Here is a 23,877-nt window from a genome sequence, read left to right as displayed (position 1 = left end):
ATACTTTAACATATTTAACATGTATTGATCTACCTGCCATCTGGGGGAAGGGGTGGGGGGAAGGCAGGGAAAAATTGCAACAAAATGTTTTGCAATTGTCAATGCTGAAAAATTACCCATGCATATATCTTGTAAATAAAAAGCTATAATAATAATAAAACAAATAATGATTCCCTGGTGATATAATGATTGGTTTATACTCAGCATACTGCAATGATGTAATGGTAATAGAGCATATAAACTGGGGACAAACTCAGCCAGAGGGGGACTTCAAGATAGAGGACTTGGTTGTACATTGAAACCAAGACCCATTCGGGAGGGCCTCCAGAAAGCTAGTCGGGCCCCAGGCAAGGAGACAGACTATGAAGGAGACAATAAAGACTTTGGACTTGATCCCTGACCATTTTCCTGGTGATTACTCTGCTGAAAACAAGGCTGGTCCTCCACAAAGCTAACCAGGACATTACAGGGATGGGCGCTACTAATAAAAGAGATGGACGGAGTTTTAAAGCTTAAAATTTCATCTAAAAATTCTGACATCAACCTTCTAAATAAGAACATACAAAACAAAAGACGATTATAGGTGAAATCATGAAACTTTATTGCCGAGTTTGCTTTTTTAAAAAACGCATATAATTATTCTAAAACATCACTTTCCTGGCATTTCCACCTGGCCGACTCCTTAGGGGGGAAATGTCTTATTTACGTTTTTAAAAAATTAACGAATATTTAGTGTCCGTTCATCTTTTCCACTTTGCTCTCTCTGGGGAGAGGGGAAAAAATGAAAAAAAAAATGCTTGTGGCAAATATACATAATCAAAACCCCCCAAATTCTCAAATTGGTCATGTTCAAAAAAAAGAAAAAAGAAAAAAGAAAAAAAGCTCTAAGATCCAGCTTTTGTTTTTGGGGGGTGGGTAGGTCGGCAACAAGACCACTCTCCTTCTCCTCCCCAGCCCCCGGGGGAAATAAAAAAGACAGACAGTCTTTGTAGCCAATAGGCCGCGCCAAGCCGGACAAATCCATCCAGTCCAAGAATGCCCGCCTCCCTCTGGCGCGGAGAGCCCCTCCCCCAGCGCCCCATCGCAGCAAGGGGCCGCGGGGGTCTGCCCAGGGGAGCCTGCGAGTGACTCTTCCCGTCATGCTCCTCTGTCCGAATATTTCAAAACTCCGGGCAACAACCCGTCCCCGCCTCCGGCCGCCCCGACTAGCAACAGGACAGAACCGGGCTCCCATTGGCTGACGGAAGCAGATTCACGCTCCCATTGGCCTGCGGGGAAAAACCTTCTTCCCATTGGGTAGCAGGGGTACTTCCCTGCGGCCATTGGCCAGAAGCTCCCCAAGTCCCGCTCCGGGGAGGGGCTTCCGCCATTTTGTCTGGGGTGGCGGAAGGAGGAGGTAGAGAAGGCGGCGGCTCTGGTCACTGCGAGAGCAGCCAGTCTTCTCGTGTCGGGTCTAGTTCGGTGCGCTCTGGTCCGCCCTCTCGCCCGCTCGCCGTTTCTTAAGGAGAGGCCGCCGTCTCCCGGAGCTCGGAGTCGGTGAGTGGAGCCGGGGCCGCCGCCATGTTGTGGGGAGTCGGAGGGGCGCCTTTGTTGGGGCCGCGTGGATGCCGGGGCGCCTCCTTCCGCCTCCGGGGGTCCTGAAGCGCTTGGCGGCGCTGTCGGGGCAACGGGACGGGGGGGGGGGGACTCTCTGGCCTCCGCGCCTTTGCCCCTGCTGTGCCCGGCCGCGGGCCCGCGCGCCCCCTTTCTCGCGCTGTGTCTGCCTCCCGCCCCGCTCTCCGCACTTCTGGTCGCGCTCGTGTAGGCTGCCAGTCAGTCATCTCCCACGGCCGCCGATCTGCCGTGGGTGTTGTGCCCTGCGCCGTGTCCCGCCTCAGAGCCGGCTCCTGAAGGGGCGTTTTTGTCGAGCTGCCGCTTAATAAATGCCTGTTGGTTTGACAGCCTGAGAGGCGGTGCTGTTGTCGTTCCTCAGTTCTTTACTTTTTAAAACAAGTCGCGACTTATTTTTAGTGTTCACTAAGAAAAAAAGAATTCTGCATTCTTCCCTTCTCTCTGCCCCATTACCCCGCCCCCGCCCCGCCCATTTTACAGATAAGGAAACTAGTGGCTGGTCCGGGGTCCCCATTGGGAAGTTCTTGATGGGTCGGACCCAGGTCTTCCAGACCCCAAACGCAGCGTTGTGTTCGCCGCCCCGAGGCTGCCCAATATCGGGCTAAATAAAGGGTGACTTATGGGAGCGAGCCGCCTGAGATCCAGGACAAGGAAGCATCCCGGGGCTCGCTATTAATAGATTACTGTGGAATTGATCTTGCCAAGAGAGCTGTCCTGCCTCACATTTCGATTAGAAATGATTATTTTTTATTTAATTATTAAAAAAAAGTAATTAGGAATTATTTGAAGGGAAAGTAGCCTTTATCTAACCTTTGAAGGGCCCGGCCACTTTGAGAACAAAAGAAACAGATGTTTGCGATGTAGAATCTAGTAAGATGTGAGATCTTGAAGGTGAAAACGGTCGCTGTGATTTTTTAAAAGGGGGTGGTGTTTTTCAGGAAGTCAGCTCAATTTTTTCCCCTAAGAACAAATGCAGTGAATCAACAGAATCTATGAAAAATTATCTCTTTCTGAGTAGTTTGATACACATAATAGTAAGTTTTATTTCCATTGATCTGATAGAGTCTCACCAGAGCTAGAAGGAATTGTTTCTTCCAGATCTTAATGGCCAAGCCCTATTATCTTTCCAATAGGGGAAGTAACTTGGCTCAGGTTATGCACAACTCGGTTGAGTCCAGCCTCCTGATCACTAGAGTGGGGTGCTTTTTACGTTAAACCTGGCGAATCCTTCAGAATTTGAATGTAGATAACATAAAATACTTGACTATTTAAAGCCAAGTCCAGCTTTGCAGATTGAGCATCTGAAATGAGTGCCTGTCTTAAAATTCCAGATAGTGGGGTCATCCCTTACAGATGAGTAATAATAAAGTATAAACTAATAGCCTTGTAACATTATTTTTAAAATGTTTATAGCTAGGACTTCTCCCCCCCAACCTGGGTGCCGAGGAGACTCCGATGTTGAACTCAGCAGATCAGCCCATGAAAACTTCCATACTCAGACAAAGAAACAGATCTGGCAGAAAACAACACTTGTTATCCTGGGCCTGGCAGCAGGGGAGAAGACAAGTGGTGGAAATCCTACAGTCTGCAAAGCAGACTGAAAGGTATGAAGGGAAAGTATGAAGAAAACCTGTTGTAAAGTGGATTCAGTAATTCTATATTAGCCTGATTTTTAACTGAGAATGGATTGATCTTTAGAAGACATTGTTTAAACTTTGACCATTTAAAAATATACAGAAAATAGGATTTTTTTTTTTTTCTTGAGATCCGAAATTAGAACAGGCTTCTTGAACTTAGGAATTTAGTTAGTTAATAACTTTAAAGTTCATGCAAAATTGATAGTGGTTGTTTTTTTTTTTTTTAACTTTAATTGTGACTTTTAAATGACCTTGTCGTTTGTATTATTAGTCAAACTGCACTTTTTTTTTTTTTAAACTTTTTTATAGGTGACATAGAAGCTGGAGATGGGTGGTGGAGAGAGATTCGACATTCCAGTTTCCCAATCTAGAAATGTTAGTAAGAACCAACAAGAACAACAACTTAATAAGCAAAAGAACAAGGATCAGAATCCCCAGATGAAGATTGTTCCTAAGAAGAAAGAAAGAGGACATTCCTTTAATTCATCTGCAGCTGCATGGCAGACTGTACAAAGTGGGGGGAAGAATGGGCATTTTCCAAATAATCAAAATTGGAATTCCAGCTTAGCTAGTTCCAATTTATTTTTGAAATCCCAAACTAATCAGAACTACGCCGGAGCCAAATTTAGTGAGCCCCCATCACCAAGTGTACTGCCTAAACCTCCCAGTCACTGGGTTACAGTTTCCTTGAATTCTTCTGATAAAGAAATAATGACCTTTCAACTGAAAACCTTACTTAAAGTCCAGTTGTGATGTGAGCTAATCAGATTGTTGATGTTTAAATGTTTAGGACTTCAGGTATTTGACAGGAGTGAATCAGACTTTGTTCCCGGACATGGCTAGAGAATTTGTCTTTCATCTATATAGAGCAGCTGACTGATTATAGTAGGTAATACTTGATGTAAAATTTCATCATGCTTATGTGTTTTGTGTGTATGCACACATGTGCATGCGCCTTCATTGCCTTGTGACTAAGGAGATGGCAGTTTGAAATCAGTTATTCAGAATGTTTGGGCTTGATGTCAGCTGTCCTTAATTGAAGAGTAACTTCAAGTTTTGAACTTCAAATCATGGTTTGAATCTTAAAGGGAGATTTATGGTATAGACTAATGGACTTGTTTTAGACAAATTTATGTATTATGTTTGTAGGCAAAAACAGTAGTACAGTGAACATTTAATGTGAAGCAACAACACGCTTGTTATTTTTGGAAAACAAGATGAAATTTACATTTCTTTGTGGCTAGGGGAAAAGGATTGGTTGAAAAGGACCAGGCACTTGTAATGGAATAGCAAGCTATTGTAATGTAACTACAATCATATTGATATTGGCAAAGTGCCACATCGAATGTGAGCTTTCTGGAATAGAGGTTTGATGGGAATCCTTTTTTGACAATGAATTAAAGGTTGGATAAGGAAGGTAATGCTAATCAACAAGGTGGTATTGGAATCAAAGGGGCTTATGATTGATGATGGCATACAGGGAAGGATTGCAGCTAATAGGGCAGAAGACATTGCCCTGTTATTACTTGCTTCATATCTTAGTGATTACTTTTGTAGAGGAGATATGCCTGATTTTTAAGGAATATTCATTCTTTCTTAGTTGCTCCAAGGTTAGGAATAGGGGCATACCCTTAGGTACACACGCATATGGATAAACAAAAGTTTTTGTCAGGAAAGTGTACCAAAAAGCATCTTAAAGATATTGGAATCTTTATTTAGTATTTGGCATATTGTGAAGTTTTCAAAATGCATTAAGGCACTGAAAAAATGACAAAATTGTTCTGGCCTCAAATAGTAGACTCCTCCTATGAGAGTTCTAAAATAGGACAAGGTTATAAATGACCTAGCAAAAGAGAAAGCCATGTAAATAAATGTAAAATTTGTATCATATGTAAATTTTTGCTGGCCTTTTCTTCAAAAAGCATATTTTTAATAAAAATTGTTGAATGTACAGCAGACCATGGACTGAGCTAAGACATGGCCTGGTTTTAAGGGGATCAAGAATTTTTTTTAAGGAAGCACTGTCCTTGCCCTCCAAGTTACTTGTCAGTGTATATACATGTTTGATTCAGTTCTGAACTATATTGTGAGAGACTAATTAGGACTTGGGGGGGGAAAAAATCAGAACTGAAAGCTGCTAAGACTTAGTGCTCTTATTTTGAATACACAAAGGGTGGTTTGGATAAGAATACTATTGAAAAAGGCCTAACTATTTTTCCAGAAAAAAAAAAGGTGGCTAAGATGATTTTGATTGAATGACAATCTTTTACCAAAGGGTCCCTCCCCCCCCCCCCTTTTTTTTCCCGAGGCAATTGGGGTTAAGTGACTTGACTTGCCCAGGGTCACACAGTTAGGAAATGTTGTGTCTGAGATCACATTTGAACTCGGGTCCTCCTGACTTCAAGGCTGATGCTCAAACCACTTTGCCACCTAGCTGCCCTCTAAAGGGTCCCTTCTCAAACAGAAAACAAGTTGTATACCCTTTGGCCTTTCCCCATCATTGCTTCAAACTAAAGATCAATCACAAAATGATGGGCTTAAAAAAATACAGGTGCATTTGTAAGATTAGATCCATATGAACACTGATTAAAAAAAAAATTAGATAGTAACCCAATAGTGAATAAAAGGGGAAAAAATTCGGATTTAAAAATATTAACTTGTCTAAAAATGACTACAAATAAGTGGCAGCTCTTTGGGTTTACAGTTTTCTTTATAAAATTGATTGCATTTTATTTTTCTCCAAGGGAAAGTTATACCTGAAGAACAAATGTCCATATACATTTGATGTTTAATAAACTTTTGTGAAATAATTGTATACGCATATGAATTGGAAGCAAAACTGAAAATAAAATAATTTTCCCCCCAGTGGGTTGACTTCCTGTTTTTTAAAGTTGCTTGAATATGCAGACATGTGATAGCTTATTCTATTTAAAGGCAGAAATGCCACGATTGGGGGTGGGAGGGTAAGAAAAGTTCATTACTAGTCCTTTGGTCACTTGGAGGCTAATTGAGGGATATTAGATATTGACAACATTCATAATCCCAGTGAGTGAAAATAGCAAGTTAACTTGAAATCAGAACCTGTGTTGAGCTTCAGCTTTTTAAAGAGGGGTGGGACCAGCTAGTTCTTTGGCTTGAATAACTTTGCCTGGGCGAATCAGCTTGGTAAGGTCAGAGTTGTTACCCCGGGCTGGCTTTGGCTATTTCAAAAACAGGCTGATCCTTGCAAATCAGTTCTGAAATATCACATGCTATTCACTACGGCAAGGGGAGGTGGTAGGAGGTTTCACAGAAAGTTTCTTGAGTTGGGCGGTAGAACAATTTTAAGAGAATGAAGGAGAGATGATTTGGATGGCCAATTGCTTCATTGCTGGTGGCATGGCAACTCTACCACCTCCTCTCCATGGAGTACTGGGAAAACAGAAGTGGCCATTTTTTGCCTCCACTAGGTACCATTCAGCCTGTACCCAGTACTTAGCTCAGTGCCTGGAGCATGGTTAGATGCTTCTTGATTAAAGTGTGATGTTATTGCCTTCTGCTATTTGCTATCAGCTGTGTGCTGGAACTGAAACTGTAGGTCTTGTTACCACTAAACAAAGGCTTGGGAGATGGCTGGGTGGTTGTTTATTCCAAAAGTTTTAGAACTGATGACCAATAAAGGATAAGAAAAGCTAAGTTCTAGTAGTAGTCACTTCCCACTTTGGCTATTTCTATTGTCACTCCTTGATAAAGGATGAATTGCTTAAGAGTGGTAGTAAATGTTTACAAAATTATTTCCCCAATAAAATAGTTTAAAGTAACAAGCCTGGTCTAGTGGCAAACACAGGGTTCAATTGGGAAATCTGGCTTCCAGCCTTGGCTCTGCTGACTTAGTTGTGTATCCTTGGAGAAGTTCCACCCCTTCCCTGAGATTTAATGTGCTCACTTTGCTCTGATGTCTTCTGGAGCTAACATCTCTTTGCTAGGAATTCAAAGGGAGGGAGAATTGGAAGAACAAGAGTCCAATGGAGAAAACCACTTACTTGAGAGGTTGACTTCATGATAGAGGGAGCAGCATGGTATGATGGGAATGGCTTGGCAATCACACCAAGTCCCCGAACTGGAAAAGATCTTTTATCTCTGCAACATTCCCAACAAGTGGTCAGTATCCACTGTCCAACAGTAGAGTAGGCTAACCTGGAAATACTTTAGCTCCCTACAGGTAGGTATTCCTGCAGAAGTTAAAGGATTTCTTATTGCTTTGGCCACCAGGTAGCTTGGACAGTTCATGTTCCAACACTGCTTTAAAGTTTCCAAAACATTTGGCATGCACATCACCCAACTTGATTCTCATTTTGGGAATGAGGGTGGTATTTGATATTTCCTCCATTTTCTAGATGAAACTAAGTTTAGAGAGGTCAGGTAATCTGTTAACAGCTTTTGCCTCCAAATCCAAGGCTCATCCTTCTAAGATGATCTGGGTACTCTTCCCACTTGATTTTTTACATAATATATGTATACATGTAATAATACATGAAGACAATCCTCAGTGGCTGTTACGTTGGATAAAATGAAGTTCTACTCTGGCAGCCTAAGGCCCTAAACTGTGGTCCATCTCTCATATACCCTTTTCCCTCAGCAATCTGCATTTCCTGCCAAACTGGTCTACTGGCTGATTACAAAGAAACTCACTGTGGGAAAAGGAGCTCCAGGGCTGGAACGCACTTCAGTTCCACCTTTTGATATTCCTAGTATCCAGATGGTTTTAAGTCTTTTTAGAAAAATAATTCCTGTGTTGTCTCCTTTTTAGTTTTCATGGTTTGGCCAAACTGCAAAGATGGGCAAGGCTATGTATGGATCTCTCACGGGGTAGGGAGACGAGGGGACTCACTGGAGCATTCCAAGAAAAAGCGATCTCTTTCCGTGGTACACAGAAATGCAAGGCTCAAAGTAAGGTTTAAAATAGTTTGGGCACTGTGGTGCTGACCAGCACAAGAGCTGTCTCGTTGATGAGACACTCATCCTTCAAATGACCCAGTATGAGAACTGGCCCCCATCTTGGAGAAGGAACAAGTAGCAACATGATGGGAAGCCATACTGAAACAAGTCTGCAGATTTTTCTGTCTTTGCATTCACATCTGGCATGATGCTTTTGTACAGAGTAGGCAAACTTTTAAGGGATAAAACTGGGGAATGACGTGTGTGGCAGAAAGATACCTGGAACCCCAACATGGGAGCAAGTCTCAAACTCAATCTTCTTGCTGTGGTGGGCGGTCAGTCCCCGTCCAGAATCACATGGACTGTTAGGTGGAAGAGGTCCCTTAAATTGGGGGTAGCAGTCATTTAACTAATTCATGTTCCTGTTCTGTTTAGCTGCCCCATTAAGGGGAGTAGGTGGCCAGATATTCAAATTTCCAGGTTCCAATCTGAGTTAGTGCCAATGACCCAGCTATGTGAAGGCTCTCCCCCTCCCCTAAAGAGTGTTTTGGTTATTGTGTCAGAGGGAATTTCTGACCTCAGGGCTACTGTACTCCTTCCCAGTGCCTAGGAAAGGGGCTTTATACAATGAGTAGACAAACACATGAATAGATGCCCAAGGAATGAAGAGAGTGGGAAGGAGCTTCTGCTGAGGCACACTCTTGTCACCGTACCAGACACTTCCCCAAGGCTTTTATAAACTTCAAACAGTAAAAATACTCTCAAGTGCTCATTGCTGTTCAGTTTACTCTTTATTCTCAGACTTTCAGAAGTCCTCCTTATGGTCTGCCAGGTGGGAGATTCTTTGGGCAGGAGTGATTGGAGCAATATTACCCTCCATGAGGATGAAACCAAGAGCCAAATCAAGTCTCAGGCCACATGTCTTCTACTCCTGAGAAAATGTAAGAGAAATCATGGAAATCTTCTCTACAGTATTTTGCATACAGGATTGAGGTAGGAAAAAAAACAATATAAAAGTCAGCAAAAACAAGACTGCCAAAGCTTTAGTTCCTGCTCTTTTGTTTCAAGGTTTCACGTAACCAAGAACTGAGGAAATTTTGTTTTCATCTCTACCCATCTGCAGCTGTGGGCCAGTGTAAAGAAAACACTGGACTGGGGCTCAGAAGGCCCGAGTCTGAATAATGGTTCCAACTTTTACCAGCTGTGACCCTGGGAAAGTTATTTTAACCCCTCTGACCTTGTTTCCTAGTTTGTTACATGGGTCTAATAATAGATGCACTATCTATTTGGACAAGCTTTGTACACCAAAGTGCTTTTTTATTTTTTTGTTGAGGTTAGATCACAAAAAATACAAAGCTCCAATTAGGACAGGGTGACTAGCTAAGTGTGTATGTATTCAGTTCCTTACTAATCCATCTTTCTATAGTGCCTTTGGGTTTTAGGTCCTGTCCCAGGCTCACTTGTCTGTTTGCTGTCTTTGCTTCCTTTGAAAGTTTGCCTAGTACAAGTAACACAAAGGGATCTTTGTCCCTTCAACTATGGAAGGGCCATTCCACAATAGTCTCATTCCCACCTTAAACCTGTTACCACTCTGCCTTGTGAAGTAACTCAGTTCTATTGCTCCTGTCCTCAGTACCCTCTTGATTTTTCCTTCTATACTTTCTTCTCAGAAGTTCAACTATATACAATTGAGCTGGATTGTTCTCTGCACTGCACTCCTCCTCCTTGCCCTCTATTTTGGCACAGGCACCAGAATTCATTCACAATACAGTTCTAGGAGTAGCTACAGGACAGTGAAAAATGCTGGTCTTGGAAGTCTGGGAGAAAAAAGCAAAAGTCTACCACCTCACATAAGCTCTGTCCATGGTTAGTTACTTACCTGTCAGTGTCTGAGTTTCCCATTTATAAAGAGGATATTTACATTATCTATCTAGGGTTATAATAAGGAAAAATACTTTTAATATTTGAAGAGTTAGTACCATCCATAGATTTTTTTGAAGTACTGATTTAAAAAATTGTCTTGATCATTAAACCATCTACTCACAGAGTTGCAATCTCCACATCTAAACCTTTTAACAAAAATAGAAGATGATCAATTTAAATAAATAGAACCTTGGATTTCAAACTGGATCCACATTTTTTCGGGACAATCTAGAAATCCTTTCCCCATTGAATTTGTTTTCTCACTCGTACTGTCTTGCCTCATAGGACATCAGGAGGAAAATTTTAAGAACATTAAAGAAATCTTAGGATCACATAGTGATCCTATACATGAATTTTGGAATCAGAACCAGAATCTGAATACCAAATGTGTTCTTTACTATGTGATCTTGCGTATGTAATTCAAACCTCTGCCAGACTGTTTTTTCACATCTTTAAAGAATATTAAATATCTAAAGTCTCTTCCATATGAAGATGAATCTTATGAAAAGGGTAAGGAGCTAAGTACTTTACAGCTAAGTTGTGTTCCTCCCACCATTTAGAAACACAGTACAAGGCTATATAACCTCACAGCCCTTCCCCTCTTCAATACATCCCAATATATCAAGTAGGAATGGATACAAATTCCATTATGCTAAAGCCACAAAGGAGAACAGAAAATATACCTGGATTACACTGGCTTAGTTGTTTTGTTTGGAGACAAATTCACATTTGATGGTGTGTGGCTTGTAAAGCCAACCAGATTTGAGCCTTACTTATTACATTTCTTCATTGTTGCTGATAGGAAAACACTTGAATTTTTAACTTAGGGATCTATATTTCAGGATCATTAGTAACATCAATGTTATTGACTCCATAAGAATGAGGCTGATTTGTTGATATTTAGCTATAGCTTTTCATTATGTCTTATACTCTACAAAGCTATCAAGTTTATTTAAAACAAAACCAACTTTTATGAAGGAATCAATGGATTGCCTGGGAACCAAGACTTGGCCCAAATACCAGTTCTGCTAATCTGTGCCTCAATTTCTCCACCTAAAAAATAAAAAGCCTGCCCTTATACTACCAGTGCTTACTAAGTTGTGAGACATGGAAACACATTACTTGATCATCTTGATTATCCTAAGTTCACACAATAAAATAAAATGTTTTATACATCACACTTTTTTTACATAAGTGCTCTGACATTTTTTTTGATACAGATGCACTGATTAATAAGATGCAATTTAGTGAATTCATAATAGCTTTAGCTTGTGACATTTTCTCCATTAATAAATTATATCGTACAATGCTTATCAAATAGGGTGCATGCTGTAAAATGTTTGCCATTACTTCATAAAAAATTGGGACTATTACATTATCTTCTCTGGTTGAAAATGTTTATGATTCTAAGTGGCTGAAAAAGCTTAAAACTCTGCAAAATGATTATTCCTAATTTTAGCTTTAATAAAGCAAGAAAATTAATCAAAGCCAAAGACCCCACTGCCACTACCACTTTCTATATAATGAGGAGATGGGAAAGCTCAAGCAACATGGATTTCTAATTCTTAACTTAAAATTGAACTTTTAAATGACTAACATTCTAACTACTTCTTTGTTTGGCCCATGTCTTCTGAAATGTGGGTGGAGCTATATACTTAAGAGGGAAACATATGACAATGGAAGTGTGGACAGAATAAGGCTTTCAGGGGATCCCAAATGAAGACACTCAGCCTCAGACCAGAGGAAACTGAATTTTTGTTTTGTTGTACTACAGATAATTCACCACCAAGTTCTTCTTCTCTAGATAGATAGATAATTCATGTAAATATCACTAATCACTCAAATGTAGAATATGGCAACATCAAAGGAGAGTTTTCAATTCCAGGAAATAATCAGCCTCACAAAATACAAGAGTTCAATTAAATTCAGGTCTAATCAAAGTACCCTGTTGTTTCTCTTGATGAGTCTTTGTTAAAAAACAAATAGAAGATTTCTGTTACTTTGAAAGAAAGCCACATGTTGTAAAAGGAAGGGCCCAGCCACTTTAACCCATTATCCCATACAGTTTACTAGAAGGACCACAGAGTTTGTGATGGATTTTCCAAGTCCAAGTTTCAGGGCAGAGGACCAGTAAGGGTGGTGAATTTCAAAGGAATGGGGATCAAGACTTTACTTTCAATGAAAAGTTTACTCTACTTTTATTAGGAGGATATGTCTAAATAATGGAAGAACAGTCCTGATAAAATAATGAAGCCATGGTGAAATGAGAAGCAGGATGGGTAGGAGAATGGAAGACATGCTGAACCAAAAGGCCATGCCTTCTCTTGTCCAGCTCTGTCACTTAGCTGTGTGACTGTACAACTGATCAATCATCTTTCAGGGCCTATTTCCTTTTCTGTAAAAGGAGTCACTTCACTTGCTTGGTTCTCTGCTCCCTTTCAGATCTAACAGGTGACAACAAAATGACTTGAGAAGACAATGTGTATTCATGAAATAACTATGAAATACACTGCTGCTTAAGGTAATGTCAAGGTACCAATCAAGAGATGTATCTTTTTCAGTCTGTCACATTCAAAATCAAAAGTAGCTAAGATTAACAGACACTCATTACCAAGTCCATTTCACCATGGTATGATTTTTAAAAAGAAGCTTCTATTACAGAATCATGGCTTAAAACTGTAATAATTCCAGTTGGTCATGATGTCCTTCATTTTGTTTTTATTATAGCATGTTTGCTTAATTTACAGCAAGCAGAAAATAAGCTGGGTCTTTTTGTTTTGATCCAAACATTGATGTTTTTAAAGGTTGTACACAATATTTGTTAAAAAGAACATATAAAAATACCTTTTTAGAAGCTTCTATAAGAAAGAAAATACAAAGTTTAACCCCACAACTTTCCTTTGCTAGAACTGCCAGCTATTGCTACAGTTTTAAATAGACTTTTCGTTGTTTTGAAACTATACATCCAGGAAAGTCTACAAAATTAAAGAAACGTGCATATAAATGATTGCATAGCAGAACATGAACATTAACTGCAAACAGTAAAGAAATAAAAGTTAGAAAGACTATCAAATGTACAAAGATTCTAGAATCAATTCCTTAAGTATGTTCCACAAATAATATTTTAAAAACCATCTTTTGTTGTTTTTTTTTTTTTGTTTGTTTTACACACCTGGCCTAGATAACTAAAACCAAGATATTATAGAGTAGGTCTCTAAAAGGAAACTTTCCCCACCAACACCTCTATGCTTATATTTAACAAGAAATCCAAGGTGTAATGATGCTAATTCTTGCACCAAAATAAGGTTGAACCTTATCAAAAGTCACTTTTGTTTCAAAACAAAACTACTTGCCTTTCAGAGAAATACTTGATACCACATAATAATCTTGGTACCATGTTCACATTTCTTAATAGCTGAGTACTGCATGTAAAAATCAACTAAAAACCTGGAGATGCAGTTCTTGCTTAAATCTAAAACCTCCTTTGTTTGTAATTATTTTCCATTTTATGGTATCGAAATAACCTTCGGTCTTAAGGGTATTATCTGTGAAACTTGCCTAAATAAACTTAAGTATAAAGAGGAAAGCCTCCCTCAGGAAGAGGTGGGCAGATTGATAGAAATGAACACAACGAACATCATTGGCATCAAAATTGAGTTCTTACAAACACTGCACCCACACACCCACACACACACCATACACACATATACACACACATACAAACAAAATCTACTTTGAAACAATTTACTTGCCTCTAACAGTAGTAAGAAAACTAAGCAATATTATGGTTATTAGCTCTCTAAAATTCAGAATAGCTACAAAAACAGCACACATTTTTCCTAAAAATATTTCTGCTGCTATTATGACCTCAAATTTTAGTTAACATTACAGATGTTTTCATTTTTCAAAATATTCAGAAACCAGACAAAAGTAGTCTCTGCTCTAGTCGAAAAGACTCAATCTCCCTGAAGACTTTACACCCAACTCATCTTTTGTGGGTACCATCTACCTGAGATGGTTCAGCTGACAAGAAAATTTTATCACCAGACTGCTCCATATACCAATGAATATTATAGCCACAGAAGTGTCAAAAGCAACCTCCCAACCCTCAGCCCCCCAGGCTGTAAACCTGAAATGCCATAGCAGTCAGTGTTATACTGTGGCTATTTTTCCATTTTGTTACGGCAATATTTCAAGGAACAGCCTAACTTTCTAGCTTAAACAGTTGTTCTGTCAAATTGATACCATTTTCACTTCATGGATATGAACTTTATTTCTAATAGGACAATGTTGCAAATTATGGTCAACTAACAACTTTTTACCAATATTTCAAGCATAAAAAAAGAGAATCTTTACAAAAATATACAGAGACACCACAATCAAATTGGTAGCTGCCCATGACATTTAACAAACTGGACTCTTAAGAGTGGCTTCTCAACAGTATATCATTTTAATTATAACCATTGCTTGCTACAGGGAAAACTGACAAAAGTAAAAGTTTTGGGGTTTTTTTTTTGTCTTTTTTTTAAAGCACTGTTGCAACATTGTATTCCTGATAATTTAGTAAACTGAACTATGAGTAAATGAATGATACATGCCTAAAAACATTATGGTTATGCTGTTAGTGGCCACTGGACTTTGGACTAGTCCAGGACCTTGATCTAGATTTTGACCTAGACCTAGACTGTGATCTTGACTGGGATTTGGATCTGGCTGGTTCTTTTTTCCTTGATTCCTTTTCGTATCTTGAGCCTGACTTATAATGTGTTTTGGAATCTGTTTTAGAAGTGCCTCTAGTTTTGGTGTGAGATGCAGACCTAGAACGTGACTTAGCCTTCATTTCTTTCTTGGGCTGGGACTTGGATCGTGATCTTGAATTGGATTTAGACCTCGAAAAAGACCGGTTTCGGTGTTTGAATCTTTCAAAAAAGAGGAGACATTAGATTAGCGTAAAAACACGGTTTCCTCCTAAATCTGATATTTATCATTCTTAAGAGTAAATCATTTCCTCTGACAATGATTCATTAGCTCTGCATTGTAATAGATCAGAACAAAACTAATTACCTATCATTGTCTGAATGGCTTCTGCTACGGCGTGGTCTTCCAGTAGGTCTACTGCTAAAAGGCACATCAGAAAAAGTAAAGAATGAGAAATGTCTACTTATGTAGTTGATTAAAATATTGGCTTAAAAAAAGATATGCACTTAGAGCCAAATCATTATTTTAATGTCAATGAATCATGCAATATATAATAGTTCCTACATGTGGTTACAAGTAGAGTATACAAAAAATTCAGAATATTTTTAAAAGTCTTAACAGCCACATAGTAAATGTGCTTTTCTTTTCCAATCGACTGTTACACAGTTAAAAACCACACATCACACTTACTTTCGAGGACTATAAGATCTTCTGTAGTTGTAATCAAAAGAACGACTCCTAGACCTCCTCCTTTCGTAACTTCGGCTTCTGGATCGCCTGTATCTGTCATAATCATCATAACGAGAAGAGCTGTATACATTTCTCCCTTCCTTGGCTTTCATCTGATTTGGTGCTGTGGAAAAAAGTTTTGTACTTAATATCTCAATTGACCACTTCTAAATTTTCATTATAAACCAAACTGCTTTGTCACCTTTTTTCCCCCTAAACACCAACATCCTCACTATTATTTTCTGCAGAAGTTTAGATATGAAACTGCATCCTGAGTAAAAAGGTAGGTTTTGTTTTACTTTTCCAAAGCAGGGTACAGAGTTGGCCTCAAAGTCAGAAAGACCTGGGGTCAAGGCAACTCTCTAAGATTATATCTTACTAAGAAGGTATTGACCTTGCATCTGAAGAGTTAATGTCCTACTGGAGAGTTCACCATACCACATTTAAAAATACCCCAATTTCCTTCCAGCAGTTTCAGCATGTAGGCTAGTTACTTGTTTTTGCTCTTCAAGATATATTACTTTCAACTACAAGCAAGCCAAAGAAAATATAAGAAAGGCTAATCCATTGCCCCAAAATGATATACTATATTTCAAAGCAAAAAAAGAATTATTTCACATCGAAGATGTGTTAATTCTGCTGAATAATCTGCTGAGAATAACAGGACACTTCTCACCAAATGCACAGGAATTATTAAGTACTTTCTGGGATCTATAAGCATAGTGGGAAATGGTCAAATGCAATATATATATATATATTCATGAGACAGAGCAAAACAGCACTATTGTTCTAAGTATCCATATCCAGTTGCCACCAAATTTCAGTCTGTAATAATCAATGCTACACAGAATATATTAGTTTCTTTCTAATCATCATACATAATCCATGATCCAATTATATTTTTTAAAATTTACAAGATCTATGAAATAGAAATTACAAACTTATTAAATGCAAATAGAATAAGATTTCCCATTGTTTCAAATGTCAAGCACTCTAAGAATTAAACATTTATGAAATGAATGAAAATTCTCATTTCCAGATTAAGGAATTTCCAAATAAAATAACTATTTAGAAATAACAACAAAAATTGTGTGGAGCCACACTTACTTTTGCGATCCCCTTGTGCAAACTGGATTTCAATTTGACGTCCACAAATCCATTTTCGGTCCAAATTATGCAGGGCATCTTCAGCATCACGAACATCTTCAAATGTGCTAAATGTTAAGGGGCTTGGGAAAATTTCGCAAATTTTTGGTATAGAACAAAGCTTAACTGGCAAGAGTGACATATTCCATGATCTGTCCATCTTTTTTTTTTTTTTTCCTCTAGAAAATCAGCTAAGTAATTTATTTATACTTACTTCAAAAATCAAGCCATCTGTTTTTAAGGTCACAAAATCTTATATATGCAAAGATAGATGAAGCCATTATCAGAAAAAAAATTCCACTATTTTCCTATCTCAGTCTTTTCAGAACTAAAAAACAAAAGCTTAAAAAAGATAGCAGAGGATAACTCTCTAGTCTGAATTTCAGGAGTAACCTTTTAAACTTGCTTAGTAAACTAAATGGAATTTCCTTAAAATTTTATCAGAAAGACTCTCCTTGTTTTCTGCATACACTAAATTAAAATGAAAATATGCAAATACCCAAGCTCCTAGGTAAACAAACATATTTTGCAAGAGCTAAAATCTAAAACCTCTCACTATCTTTCTGGTGTTTTAGTTTTCTTGAATATGCCTAACACTAGAGTTTCATCCACTTATCTGATAATGACCACAAAAAGGCAGTATAATGGTTGTCCTCCATATAAATGTGAAATTACTGAGCATCTGAATTAAGTCATGGTCTGAAAGCATATGGTCCTAGTACAACTCTGTAAGCGGTACTACCAAGAAATAAAGACCATTATATGGGATCCAGGAGTGGTCAGCCAATTGCAGAGTTCTTAGTCTGGCACTAAAATGAGCTGTTTAATGCGAAGGATTAGATTTGGAAATGATTTTCTAGTTGGAAATTACTGACTACTTTCACACAGAACTTTTACTAACAGTTCAACGTTTTCTGGGGCTTCCTACTCTCCTTTCAATCCTCTCATTTTAATAAGAGGCAAAAAATGAGTGAGAACTATTGGCCTCCAAAGAACAGTTAACTCCTACATCCAAATACAGTTAGTTCTATTTCCAGTAACAGGCTCAATAGTAGGTTCCTTTACTGGGAAGTCTGATTTGGTGGTTTTGGGAAAGAGTAAGGGCTAGATTTGGATATTTTAGTCTATTTGTTATTCAAGACCACAGTTTTGAACTCATACTAATTCTTTTGACATTAACTAGGGAGAAGTTGTGTTTCTAGAGTTATCCAAATACAATATCATGAAGATGTGTCTTTTCAAAGATATACATATCTTTGAGGTAGATCTCTATAGGGCTGAAAAAAATTCTGGCACCACGGAGACCAAATGGTTAAATTTTCAAGGGAGTATTTGTTTTCTTTCCTGACATATGATAAGGACACCAGACCTTATCATAAAATAAAAGGGCTTTCATAATACATCCTATTAAAAAAAAAAAAAAAAAAAAGGCCTCTAATTTACCTTAGAATACTAATAATAAATATCATCCCTTGGAGAGCTTTAGGGGAATAATTTTAGGATAATTAAAAACAGGCTTTAATATACTGTAAGCAGATTTATGGTACTCTTTAACCAGAGGCTGTATTAATCAAAACCAAAAAAGTTATAAAGGATTTAGTTTTTAAAAATTATGAATAGAGCCAAGAATAATCATCTTAAGGGAAGTTAAGGATTTTTGCGGCACATCCCTAACCTTTGAAGTGCCCCTCTTCATATCTATCCCTTGGTATAAACAGAAAACAAAGAAAAGACTGGCTAAATCCTGGCATTACATATTGGCTCAATGACAGGGACGCAGGAGGATAAATTGGATTGGAGGAAGATTAAGAAATTATCACATCAATCCTGAATAAAGATGTGCTTTGGGAACTCTCCCAAATGCACAATTTGTTACCTTCCTTTCTTCATTATTTAGAAATCAGACACCACCCAAGACTTAAGTATCTCTAGTAATTCATTAGCCTACAAATGTCTATTTTTCTTGAATATCTCCCCTTTCTGGTATAAAGATAAAAAGTCTGTTTCTGCCTCAAGCACCATATTTTTGAGTCAAATTAAAGCAAAACATATTCACTCACATGTCACCTAACAAGGAAAAAGTGGAAGGTCAACCTTGTGTCACTTAATCCTATCTTTGCCATGCCAAACACCAATGGTCATGTTTGAAGAAACTGCTTTTGTCATTCCTGAATTCACTGGGCTCCAAATTTGCCCTAGATCATGTTAGCTCAATCAGGGTTTGATTCACACCCCCCCACCCACCAAGTCCAGGTTTTTTTATGGGAAAGTCATTAGGAAGCAGAATGATTCAGGGTTCCAGGTCAGCATGGAGCTATCTAGCAGCTGGAATTTTTTCTTAAAAGACTAAACAGCTGGGGGCAGCTAGGTGGCGCAGTGGATACAGCACCAGCCCTGAAGTCAGAAGGACCTGAGTTCAAATCTGATCTAAGACACTTAACACTGCCTAGCTGTGTGACCTTGGGCAAGTCACTTAATCCCAATTGCCTCAGGGGGGAAAAAAAGGACCAAACAGCTGGTACAAATGAGAGGACGCCATAGAAGTACCATGATGGGACTTAAGGTGAGACAAGGAAATATGGTAGCCACCTGAAACTCCTGGTTAGGCTCTGACAAGACTGACATTTCTGACCATCACCAGCAGAGCTGAGGTGCAGAAGGGAAGAGTGTGGACAGTTCCAGAAACCAATGATTATTGTTATTATGAAACCTACCACTAGCAGAAATGTCATTTCTGGTAGCTCCAATGTCCAGACAACCACCAATGTTAAGTTTTCAAATAGCTATTAGATCTAGATTAACTTCCCATTTCTTGAAGGAATGATTCTGTGAAGACTACTTTACCCTGGAGTTATGTACTCTCCAAAATGGTTTTGTGTCTGCTGTCCTGTGATACAAACAGTAAAAATTGTCAAGACCCAACCTAATACTTATATGTTCTGAGCTAAAACTCAACTGTATTATATGGCAGATACATTTATCTTGCAAGCTGAGAAAGAATGCATTTTATACAAGACCACAATCACAATTATCAACAGCCCCCACAATTAAGATACAGGTTTTGTCATTAGACCAAACCAGAAATCAGTTTGCAACTTTTAACTGCTTACACAAAAACAAAAGGAAAATTGTTATTCCGTAGGATACATCAGGTATGACTCCTTTAATCTTGGCCATCATTCAACTTCATCTTGACCTTTAACTCTTTAAGTGCTTGTCAGAAGGACTTGTCATGAGATGCTTGGTCAAATATGACAGATGGCTTTATCTTTTACTTTGAAAAACAACCTTTTCCCCCTTTTGTAGATAAAGCGAAGCTTTGTCTCCCATTATGGCTTGTCCTTCTTCCAGCTTTTCTTTATTTTTTCTTTTCCCAAACTCTCCCTTCTCTTCAAGCCTGATCCTTAAGAGGTCTTTGGCTTGTCTACTTGCCTTAATTGTTGAATTCTACTCTAAAGGTTCTTTCATGCTTTCTCTTTGGGGTCGCCATAACTGTACAGCTTTACATTCTCTGAGGCAACAACAGAGGACAGTAAATTAGGGGACAATATTAAAGAAGTTTACCTCATTTTTAAACAATCTGTTTTGATCAAGTGTTTCAAATTATCAAAAGACAAGAAAACCAACCAACATTTTGCTAAGCACAAGAACATTACTTTTAGTTTGACTTACATTAAAAATGTGGTAGCAACCACGGCGTACAACACACCAAAGCTTAAATCACACATTAGAATTATCGATTTGAGTTTCAGCAGCGTGACTGGAAATTAATTTTTAATACTATTTTTGATTAGATCTCATAGAAATAAATAGCAATGAGCAATATGAGTCAGTTAATTTCCAAAAATCTGATGACACAAAAAACACTCAATAGATACAGCACAAAAATAACTACTTTTAGATGTGTTACCTCTTACACAAACTTGAATTTCAAACTTCAACACCCCTCACTACTCAGCCATCTGAAGAAAGGATATTGAACGTAAGCAAATCCTCTTGGACGACGAGTGTAGAAATCAAGTGGCACATACACATCAACTATGGGACCATAACGACCAAATTCCCGGCGCAAGTCTTCAGACCTAGAATACCACCAAAGATACCTCAAATTTTTTTATGTTCTGTTACCACTAACCATTTCTTTTAATTAAAAATGTCCCTTTTGTTAACTATGAAATACTCATATGCAAGCCAACTCTTTCATAGAGACTGGGTGAAACTTTAATATGTATCATGGCTTAAAAAAAAAAAAAAAAAAAAGCTCTGGGGAGTTATCTAGCACAGACTGGGAGCTACGAGTATGAATCCGTTGCTATTATTTACCAGCTGTGTGGTAACCTTAGGTACTTAACCTCTCAAAGCCTCAGCTTCTTCATCTGAGGAATGCAGGGGTTAAGATGTTCTCCAAATTCCCTTCCAGGTCTAAAAATGCATAAAAATGTATCACCAAAATATGAGATAAAAGAATGGCTCTGAAATTTCCCTTCTCTGCAATTTATAATCTTAAGAGAATTATCTATAAAACTACAAAGTGGTGAAACCTCTTCCTAGACGCTCCTTTTTTCTAAGATATTATTTAAAAATATGCAAATTCATTGAATATATTCTATATTCTATTACTATCGGGAACAAGGGGCATTGACTTCTAAAAGGATCCAGCTTTAAGATATCTTTATTCTATTTTGTAGCAAAATTAAATGACTGCTACTGGTAATTAGCTAATCAATAAAGCATATTCATTATTGACATTAATTTTGCTTCCATCCACGTTGTTAAATAAAAACAAGGCTGGACAATAAAAGACATTTGACATTTTCCTTTGTGCTGCATTCTCAATTCTCAGGAAAACATTTTAAGCATTTTTATTGTTTCTAAAGAACAGAAAAACAACCAAAAAACTTCCGATGATATTTAATTTAGAAAAGCTGAATTGTAAACAGCACAAAACTGAAAAATCTCAATCCTAAGTACTGTGAAATTTAAAATATTGATTCCCCCCCATTGAAATCCTGAGTAATCTGTTAATTTTTTTTTTTTTTTAAACCTAAGTCCCATAATGCCTAGTGGGAAAAATTAGGATTTTTTTTCCTCCAACTCATGGCAATGCCAACGTAAATTACCACCTCCCTCATTCTGTTTTAAGAAAACTAGGGATCCTAACAATTTTTAAGCTTCTTTAAGTCTCAGTATCCCCAAGATAATGTCTCTCCAAAAAAGAAAAAAAAAAAGAAAAAAAATTAACAAAGAAAGAAAGAGGGCTCTGGTTCTATGATCTAGAACCATATCGTTTAATTCGAAGGAAACCTTTTTATGATGCAGACCATTTATAATCTTACAATTCTCCGGGGCACTTTAAACTTTTGTCAATCCAGTTTAAAAAAAAAAATTAAAGGCCGGGGTAGGAGGTGGGGGTGGGGGAATAACTCACCAAAACCCAATTTGCCCTCAAAGCTTGGAAGGGGTGGGGGTGCTCAACTGAAAACCAAACCCAGGCACTACTACAGGAGTGGCGCCACCCCCCCTCCCGCCGACAACGGGCCCCCCCGCCCGCCTCCCTCCGTTATTTTCACTCCAAGACGGGCACCGTGGGGGCATTTTTCCCTCGCAGCAGGCCCAGGACACCCGCTATCCAGGCCCACGAACGCGAGGTTGGGAACGGGGGCGCGGACGGCGGGGAAGGTGCCCTCGTGATCCAAAAGGTTGCGTTTTCGGGGAGGGCGTGCGTGCGGGAGGGTGAGGGTGAGGGAGAGTGTGTATGTGCGTGTGTGCGCGCGCTCGCGCGCGGGAGGATGGGGGGAGAGGCCGGGCCTGGGGCCTCGCCTGAGGCCTAGCTCGGGAGCCCGGCCCGCCCGCCATGTTGTGCCCTGGCCTCTGCCTCCGCCTCCTCCGGGCCCGGTTTTCGCCCCCCTAGCCGCCAGCGGCGCGGCCCCCGCCCCTACGGCCGTCGCCGCCGCCTCCCGCTGCCTCCCGCGGTGCCCCGGGTTCCGCCACTTACACACACCTGGTGTCGTCGGCCACATTCCTCACGAACAGGGATGTGTTGGGCGGGCGCAGGTAGCGGGACATGGCGGTGGCGAGCGGGGCGCGAGGCGCGGAGGGGCGCGGGGCGGCGGCGGCGACGGCACTGGCGCTAACGGGCGAGAGCGAACCGTCCGCGCGCGGCTGCTGCGGCTCCTCTCGCACGCACGCACGTACGTACGTACGTCCGCACTCGCCCGCTGCCAGCGCGCGACGCCCCACTACGGTAACCGTGTGTTCTCGCGAGATCTGCCTTTCTTTCTCTCCCTCCCCGCCCCCTTGGCCTTTACTGCCGCCTTTTCCTCCCCGAACTCCGCCTTCCACCCAGCTCTCACCGTTGCCTCTGCGAGATAGGGGGCTCTCTTAGGGGTCGCGTGCGCGGATCCTTTTCCCGCGAGATCAGGCGGGCGGGCGCGCGCCGTTCCTCCCCTCCCCCGCTCTCCTAGCCCAAACTCGCGCTGGCTCTTTCAATATTCATTCATTCATTGTTCTTTTCTTCTGCCCCTAACCGCCTCCGAATCCCGCCTTTTCTCCCCCTCCCCCACTTCCAGCAGTCTCGGGCGGTTAGTGATCTGTACCCCGCGTCCTTAACCAACCGCCAGACTCGTAGTTTCCCGCCAAATCCCGGACTCTCCGGGAACAATAGAAGTAGTGCACTGTGGGCACATCCTGCGGAAACCCGGACTGGTCCCCCGTGCACGTTAAATCCCGCGTGGCGAGGAGACCTGAAACGTTTTTCTAATGGCAGTTTTCCCCCACCCCCCCTTTCCAGCTCCAGTCTTATGGACTGGAAAACATGCGTGATCCAAAATTTGGTGGCCTGCGTGCCCACGAGGACGGAGCCAGGACTGGGAATCCAGATCCTCGTCCCGTGAACTCCAAGGCTGGCCAGCCACATTCGTGGTCTTTAAAATGTATCCGAGCCGAATGTAACGAAAGGCCCAGAGTTCTTCAGCCCTCAGAACTCCCCGGGCTGGAAACTTATATGGCAATTTGTTAGTAACGTACTGTCTGGGAGTTAAGTGGCTTGCCCAAGAGTCACCGAGAGAGCTACTTGCCAGCCTGGACTTGTATCTGTAGTGAATATGTGATCGCTGAGGTTAATAAGGCTCTACTGCGTGTGCAAGTATGGGGATTACAAGAGACCAGAACTCTAGAGTCTTCGGGATGCCCATAATGTAACTTGCAAAAGAAGAGA

At 40.0% G+C, this 23,877-nt stretch overlaps 2 protein-coding genes across 11 annotated transcripts; one reads left to right on the top strand and one right to left on the bottom strand.

Moving 5' to 3' along the window:
* The first annotated feature begins 1,393 nt into the window (after positions 1-1,393).
* PNRC2 (proline rich nuclear receptor coactivator 2) lies at positions 1,394-5,444 on the top strand. Its single transcript, XM_031962606.1, has 3 exons — positions 1,394-1,536; positions 3,025-3,215; positions 3,558-5,444. Exon 3 carries the CDS (start codon positions 3,576-3,578, stop codon positions 3,999-4,001), a length of 426 nt encoding a protein of 141 aa, XP_031818466.1. The 5' UTR covers positions 1,394-1,536; positions 3,025-3,215; positions 3,558-3,575; the 3' UTR covers positions 4,002-5,444.
* Positions 5,445-8,934: 3,490 nt separating this feature from the next.
* On the bottom strand, positions 8,935-23,015 carry SRSF10 (serine and arginine rich splicing factor 10). Of its 10 annotated transcripts, none has more exons than XM_031962601.1 (7): positions 22,657-22,869; positions 20,639-20,743; positions 16,623-16,726; positions 15,477-15,639; positions 15,153-15,203; positions 14,906-15,007; positions 8,935-9,096 (listed from the first exon to the last, which is right to left on the bottom strand). In XM_031962601.1, the coding sequence occupies exons 1-7, from the start codon at positions 22,725-22,727 to the stop codon at positions 9,075-9,077; spliced, it is 618 nt and encodes a 205-aa protein (XP_031818461.1). In that variant the 5' UTR covers positions 22,728-22,869; the 3' UTR covers positions 8,935-9,074. The 10 variants fall into 10 exon arrangements, with proteins under 10 accessions (XP_031818461.1, XP_031818460.1, XP_031818463.1 ...); XM_031962600.1 differs by having other exon boundaries at positions 15,153-15,206; positions 22,657-22,866; XM_031962603.1 differs by lacking the exon at positions 14,906-15,007 and having other exon boundaries at positions 22,657-22,867.
* Between the last annotated feature and the right edge of the window lie 862 nt (positions 23,016-23,877).

The sequence above is a fragment of the Sarcophilus harrisii genome, chromosome 3 (genome assembly GCF_902635505.1).
Source record: "Sarcophilus harrisii chromosome 3, mSarHar1.11, whole genome shotgun sequence".
NCBI classification, from domain to species: domain Eukaryota; kingdom Metazoa; phylum Chordata; class Mammalia; order Dasyuromorphia; family Dasyuridae; genus Sarcophilus; species Sarcophilus harrisii.
This window is presented reverse-complemented; position numbering and strand designations above follow the sequence as displayed.

Coding starts and splice junctions, on each gene's coding strand:
- PNRC2 (XM_031962606.1), top strand. CDS start 3,576: ATGGGTGGTGGAGAGAGATTCGACATTCCAGTTTCCCAATCTAGAAAT.
- SRSF10 (XM_031962596.1), bottom strand. CDS start 22,727: ATGTCCCGCTACCTGCGCCCGCCCAACACATCCCTGTTCGTGAGGAAT. Junction 15,207..15,476: donor AGATCTTATAGTCCTCGAAA/GTAAGTGTGATG, acceptor TGTGCCTTTTAG/CAGTAGACCTACTGGAAGAC. Junction 15,008..15,152: donor AGCCATTCAGACAATGATAG/GTAATTAGTTTT, acceptor CTTTTTTGAAAG/ATTCAAACACCGAAACCGGT.